This window comes from Montipora capricornis, chromosome 8 (assembly GCF_036669925.1).
Source record: "Montipora capricornis isolate CH-2021 chromosome 8, ASM3666992v2, whole genome shotgun sequence".
Classification (NCBI taxonomy): domain Eukaryota; kingdom Metazoa; phylum Cnidaria; class Anthozoa; order Scleractinia; family Acroporidae; genus Montipora; species Montipora capricornis.
The window spans coordinates 11562151-11569650 of NC_090890.1; the positions used below are offsets into that span (position 1 = coordinate 11562151).

Sequence of the window (7500 nt, forward strand, 5' to 3'; positions counted from 1 at the left end):
TCAAGTATCAACTAGCGTTTCTGTTGCATTTAATTCGATGTTATGTTGACAATAAAGGTTGTCCTTTACATTCTGACGGTAACTGTCTTAGTTGTCCTTTCCCGAAAAAAATAATAATTTGAAATTATTTTTTTGACACCATTCGAGTTGGGAAAATTGGAATACATTGTGTGCCTTTAATTTTTATCACAACGCAAGATCCAATAATGACGTCAAGATTTTTAATATTGATGTATTCAAAGTTCAAACCTTGGGCAGCATAGCATTGACATAACCCAACAAGAAGACGATAGTGAGAATGCACGTGATCCCGACAGTCAGCCTATCGCCACCGTTCTCGGGGTTGGTCCAGAAAACAATCCAACTGAGCATGACCAGAAAGATACATGGAAGGTACAGTTGAATCAAGTAGTATCCCACATGCCTTTGCAGCGAGAAGGTCACTTTGACGGTTGTGTAATTGCCTGTGTAGACAATTGGAACAAAGTTCTTAAAGCGATTTGGGTGAATTTTTAAACGGGAATCTAAAATTCACTGAGCTTATGAGCGGCAGAGGAGCGTCTTTTCATATGAGAGGGTTAAAAGTAAAGAACTACAAAAAACAGTCATTAAAATAATCAGCTCATGACTTGCAGCTTATAATTATAACAATCATAAATTTCTTCTGAGTTCTCATCATTTCCAAAGTCCGATGTTTGCCAGGACAGGTTGAATTAGAAGTAAGTGATAATCGTTCAAATCTTGCCATCGGTAAATGCCTAAAAATAACCTCAAAACTCTCAAAACTCTTTGAGCAAACGTTCAGTTTTGGACAAAACAGGCGTTCCATTCAGAGTGATTTGCATTATCTAAGGAAAGGTCTTAGAACAAAATCAACATTTATGGTTGAAACGAAGGAGACAATTATTGCTTAGAGCTGCGAAGGACATTTTTTTTGTCAAGGTTGCAAACCCCGTACCAGAGGAGAACTCTATAACTCCACGGAAAGCTTTTGAAGACGTGACTGAGAACTGGGACATCGATGGATGTCCGACCACTACTTCAGTTTGGTTCCATTTGTATTCCACTTCATTGATGGGAAAAGCGTCTGGAAACAAGGTTATGGAACATTAATTAATTACGGATGGAAAGTTTATATGACCTTACTTAAGTTATGCTAGGAGCCCATCACCCGGAGCCTCCATCCAGGCTATATCCTTGAGTCAACCTTTGCCCGTATCTTTCTATTTTTAGAATATTTTGTGAGACGAACGCGATCACTGGTGCGTGACTGCTTGTGACGTAATACAATAACTTTGTTCTGATTGGACGGCATAATGAATTCGCGGGAATTCGAACGTCTAAAAATAAAAAGATACAGGCAAAGGTTGTCTCCAAGGGTTTATATGAGAGATTGAGGCTCCCGGTGATGGGATGGCACGTTACAGATATTTTTTTCTTAGAGCGCAGAATTCCGGAAAATGATGCTATGTGACTGGTTCCGGGATCCGCTTGATACCCAACGATTAATTTTTTTAATTTGGTTTTTGGTCGAGATTTTACAGTACGGACCATTACCATGAAAATGGTACCCTTCGGTGCTTTTTCTCTCTCCCGGGAAATTCAAGTTGAGCGAAACACAAAACGTTTTTAAAAAGCTAGCGAAATTTAACCTTTACATCACAACAGTAGTACAATTAGTACAATTATAGAAACCGTTCAAAGTTCGCTGGTGGATCGAAAGACAAAGATTAGGAACATTCACCCAGCGGAGAAGTGTCTGATCGGTCAAAGAAACTATGCCATATAATAAACATCTTACTAACCCCAATTTCTCGAGACCGTACTGGGGAGTATTGGCCCGAGCTGAGGTCGTGGCTGTACAGACCTCGCTGCGCTCGGTCCGTACAAAAACGATCGCTGGCTATGGTCGTTCAGCGGGAAAGTGGGAAAAACTTAGCCCTTTCTCTTATTACCTCGGCCAGAGGCGTTTTTCCAAAACCAACCTTCCAGCCAGTGAACAAACATCATTTTAAAATGAAAAGTATTTTTTCGTGCTCTAGGCCAGATCGTACGTATCAATGCCAGAACTATTAATCGCAAGAAAAATAACGAGTAGTATAGACAATTAGTTTGATTAGTTTGAGGTTGAGTCACAGATGTGAGGAAAACACCAAAGGTTTCGTTTATTTTGCTTTCTTTCCATTTATATATAACTGTTAAAAACGCTTTTGTTACATTTGCTGCATTTAGGGCAGGGAATAGTGGGTCAATATCAATTTAATCAGACCAAGAGATTATAAAGGTAAGAGAAGTAATCCCTCATACTGGCCCTATTCCCATCGTAATCCCTCTGAAGTTATTTTTAGGTCGCCTGCGAGATCCGGTATTCCCACGAGGGTTAACTGATAGCCAATCACATGTCCCCATTTTTACCAATGTTGACAGCTGAGCGAATTGCCACGCAATGATTCGCGTCGTTCGCGATTTACCATCAAACGAAAATGGCGGAGGATGTCGAGACAAAAGCGTATATACATTTTGTGGACGAAAGTGACTTGTTGACTACCGAGTTAAGCGATTACAACGACTTATGTTTTGAAACCTGTATCTTGGAAGGAACGAGTTATGTAACCGACAGGATTTTGAACAGAATGGCAAATGGAAGACTATAGTCGATAAAGGTACGATCTCTCTGACTTTAAGTAATGGTCCGGCTAAGAAGCAGGCAGCCCAGCGGCAAAAGTACTTAGAAGCTGCTGCTCCAATCGAGGCATCTGATTGGCTAATATCGGAAAATGTCGAAAAAAGATGAGAAAAAAATGAAAAAAAAACCTTTTTTGGATATCTTCTTCCCCATGCCCTTGATCTCTGTCTCTCGGCCAAATTTGGGCATTGTTCTATGCGCCATTCGCCAATCGGCAAATGGCGCATAGAATCTTGACGATATTTACAAACATAGTTTTTGAAGGCATAATGATTTGTTCTACGAAACAGAATCTAATTTTTTAGACGGCAAGTCGATTACATTTTTCATTGAAATTCAAATTTCGCGCTTTTAGCTGCTTACACCAATGGGAACAGCCGAACTTAATTTGATTAAAAATGTTGGCACATTTTAACTAACCGACGCTATTGCCGCGGGCTATTGTTTTTCTGCCTGCTTCTTAGCCGGACCATTACTTAATAAACGCATTCTCGGTTTCCTTTGCGGGATTAAAATATGATGACCTAATTCTTATATGGTGATAAAGTAGACAGATAGAGCTCTACAACAGTACCAAACATGAAAGGAAAACTTGAATCAAGCGTCCGATAAAAATTTTTGAACCCGTGTAATCGGGTTCAAGTGAATTTGCAAAGCACGTATGTTAAATATAGCTGTCTCCTTAAAAAAAAGATTTAACACGGTTTCGTATATGGCACAACCTTGATGTGGTATCATTGAAAACTAGACAATTAAGCGATTTCAGGTATTGATGTTTGAAGCCTGTATCTTGAAAGGATCGAGTTTTATAAGCGACAGAATTTTGTAAACATTGGCAATTCGCATACTACAGTCAGCAAGTAATATATCGCTGACTTGGTTAACGCGTTCTTGCTTTTCTTCGCGGGATTAAAATATGACGACTTAATTCTTAGATATTCATAAATTAGACAGATATCAGACATGAAAAGAAAACTTGAACAGACAGTGCGATAAAAATATTAATGTATGAACAAGTGGTATCGGATGGAAGTCAATTTGCAAAGCACGCATGTTAAATATACCTGCATCTTTCAAAATTATTAAACTCGGTTTCGTACATTGGACAGTGTTGAAATTGGTGTCACTGTAAACAACACAAAACGATTCAGCGATTTGAGTGATATATCTTTGCATCTTTTATCTTGAAAGTAACGAGTTTTATAGGCGACAGAATTTTGTACACAATGAAATATCGCGGACTACAGTCACCAAGTAACATTCCTGACTTGGTCAACGCGTTCTGGATTTTCTTAGCGGACTTAAACTATGGTGACTTAATTCTATGATATTCATAAATTAGACAGCTAACGCTTTCAAACAGTACCACACATGACAGGAAAATTTCAATTGACCGCACGATAAAATTTTTAAAACCGTAGGATCGGATTGAAGTCAATTTGCAACGCACGCGAAAAATATAGCTCCCTCTTACAAAATTATTTAACACGGTTTCCTACATTAGACAATCGTAAAATTGGTATCAGAGTGAATTATACAGTTAACCGATTTCCATGATATATGATTGCAAACTGTATCTTGACAGGGACGAGTTTTGTAAGCGACAGAATTTTGTAGACGATGAGAAAGTGCGCACTAAAATGGACAAGTAACGCAATGCAACGAAGGTAAACATATCTGCATCTGTCAAAATTATTTAACACGGTTTGATAGATTGGAAATTCTTCAAATTGGTATTATTGTAAACTAGACAGTTAAGCAATTCCAAGGATGTATGTTTGAAACCTGTATCTTGCAGACAATGAATTTTATCAGGCCATGAAACTCAATTTTGAAAACGGAGAGTGGCATCATACAGAATTTGCTGCACTTTCTCTCCTCCACGAAACTTCCACGTAACGCGCGCGGTAACATTATCCGCGGGAAAATTGAGATCATCTAAAAATAACCAAAGAGGGATTACGATGGGAATAGGGCCAGTATGAGGGATTACTTCTCTTACCTTCATAATCTCTTGATCAGACATAATAAAGGCCCGGGTGAACTCTCCTCCCCCCCCCCCCCCCCCGCCCCGCCCCTTTTAACCGTTCTGAAACATGTTGAATCGAAGTTGAATCGATGTCGAAGGAGTTTAAAAGCGTTTAAGATTTGCTTCAAGAACCATTCAACATTTGTTTTGTTATCGCGAATGGCCGTTTGACATGTCCCCCCTCTTTCAAAATTGTTGGGTACGCGCGTGCGCACTAATTGGTCTCTCAATTACGTTTCCATATACGTATCCATAATAACAAGTCCGTCTCCATAATAACAACCGCGGCTGTAGCCTGGGACTGAATACTGGGACTCTTGTGAAGCTTTTTTTAATGAAATGTTGATGATGTGCTGAAACTGTTTGCCCTAGCCTTAACTCGATCCCGAAGCTCTGGGGAGTATTATAAGCATCTACGTGAATTTTTCCCCTTTTGTTAAAGCTGAAAGATTAGTCTAGTCGTCGTATTAAATAGAATTAAGTCCGATGTCTACTTACAACTTCCAAACGTAATGTTGCAATGTTGAATGTCCATGGGAAAATCGTGCAACTCCATCTCACACGACACTACAAGGCGAGTACTGTAAGCAGAGAGAACAATATATTAAAATTCAGCTTGGCAGCGAGGCCTAGAGGACACAAACAAAGGAAATTGAATGAACATATTTATTCATTTCTTTTTTTTTGTGTCCTCTAAGCCTCAATATCAAGCTGAATTTTAATATATTTAAAGTGGTCTATTCATTTGTTTATTTTCTTCGTATTACGTTCTTTAGAGCGGTTTTCAAATGTGTGTCGTAAAACCAAAACAAAACTAATAACTTTGGCCAATCAACAAGGACTGAGACAATCCGGCAAACCAATCAAAACTCTAAGTAATTACACGTAGCTGACACAAAGTGCGGGAAAATATGCGCGCAAGCCACGATTGGTTTTGGTTTCACTTCTGATTGGTTGAAAAAGTGGTGCGAAAACTTTGAACCAATCACTGAGTGAAGTAGTGCAAAACCAAAGTCATTTGCTAATTACTTTCGAAACTCAATTGAAAACCGCTCTATGACTTTCACAGGACCAATTGCCCGTTTTCGCATTACACTTTGTCATAGACCAATTTTGTACCCATTTCAAATCTCCCGGGGTTAAGATTCTTTGTTTCTTGTATTTGCGTTATAATGTCGCATTAATATTTAAATAATATGGAAATACCTGGAACAAAGGGTTTGAATTGGGTACAACGTTTAGTTAGCCGATTTGGTATATTGTACAAACGCTTTAGTATTGTATAGTTTTGCCTCGTTACTGCGATTTTCATAATTCGCTAAACGCCAAACTGCGTTTTGGCTTCCATCACTGACTCAAGTTTCTGAACATAGCCGGAAAGATCAACTCCGCATCGGGAAAGTCAATTGGAGTTTTTGTTAAGTCCACAGCGAATATCATTATGATATCTTTTTAGAGGTAATTGAAGATGGGATTCCGCAGAATTATGAAAATCGCAGTAAGTGTTTTGTACTCTTGGTCATGCGACTTCAATGCCGTATTAGTGTCATCTTTGCAATTAGTGAGTCTTGCCATGCTTCTAGTGTCATATTTTGTAGGGTTTATATCGCACGTGTTTTCATTAGATTTCTAACAAGTTGTCCTTGTAGATGGCTTCCTTTTTTTTTGGGAGGGGATACTAGAGTTTGAGTTATAGTTTAAAGTTCCGGCACTCCTTCTAGAAAAACCGCCGGTATTTATTCGTGCGAATGGTCTTTGAAGATTGTAACTAGCTTTAGTTTTCCTTTGTAAATCGTTATTATAGTTTCTGCCGAAAGGATGCAGAGTTGTTGAACCACAACACTGGAAGTAAACAGTCTAATTTAACACGCATTCTGGCGCGAGACTAAACAGTCACGAGATTCTGCCGCATTTTCTCGACTAATGAAATTGATAAAACATTTTTCCTCTTAATTGGCGCTGCTTACACTTAGTGATTTCTAGTTCTTATTGGTTCGTTCGCCAGTCGGCACGAGCTGTGATTGGCCAGGCCATTTAGACTTTATGGTTTCACAATTTTCGGACATGTCTTCTTGCTCGTTAAAAAAAGTTCCTTCTTTATTTGATTGCTTCGTTGGTTTCCAGTGATACGAAAATATGTACACATACTCACTTTCTCGAATAAAAAACGTCACCGCTTGGGTAAAGTCTCAGCAGCGAATGCAAGGTTTTATCTTCCATATCCAGATCTGTTTCTCGTGAATTGTAGCAGTAAGTGTCAGGTCTCCATACAAGTCCAATATCTTGTTTCGTCAGGGTAACAGTGGAATTGAGAACGTTTGCAATGCGAGGATCCTTCCAGGCTTGACGAAAATACAGGAAGGCAGTTATTTCCTAACAAAGATAAGACTGTTAAAGATACCTTTTCAATCTATCACCAATGTCGCATGAAATAGTATTTCGAATAGTACATTTCTTCACAAAGGAAACCCTTGTTCGAGGAGAAAGAGCTTACGAATGCATATTTTTTTTAAGTTTCCTGGACGCTGCAACTTTTTGGTGTTCTGACGTCATTCGACGTCTCTTATCGGTGAATTCATGTTAGCACGAGGAGTGAGCAGGCGCCGCAAGGTTCAAATAGCCAATTTTTGGCTATAAGAACTCTACGGCGCATGCTCTCCTACACAGAGTTTCCTAGAGTAATTACTTTGGTCAATGGCCAATCAAAAAGGACGGAGACAATCCAGTAAACCACTCAAAACTCGAAGTAATTACACGTAGCCGACACAAAGCGCGGGAAAATGTG

General features: G+C 39.1%; 1 protein-coding gene across 1 annotated transcript in view; it reads right to left on the minus strand.

Annotated features, from left to right (window-relative positions):
* LOC138013463 (gamma-aminobutyric acid receptor subunit gamma-2-like) overlaps positions 1 to 7500 on the minus strand; it is a 19953-nt gene that overhangs the window by 2525 nt on the left and 9928 nt on the right. The window contains exons 5-8 of the mRNA XM_068860556.1: positions 6868 to 7088; positions 5214 to 5296; positions 959 to 1087; positions 250 to 464 (exon numbers count right to left, since the gene is read on the minus strand). Coding sequence (XP_068716657.1) covers positions 250 to 464; positions 959 to 1087; positions 5214 to 5296; positions 6868 to 7088 — 648 coding nt within the window. The remainder of the gene's footprint in view (positions 1 to 249; positions 465 to 958; positions 1088 to 5213; positions 5297 to 6867; positions 7089 to 7500) is intronic.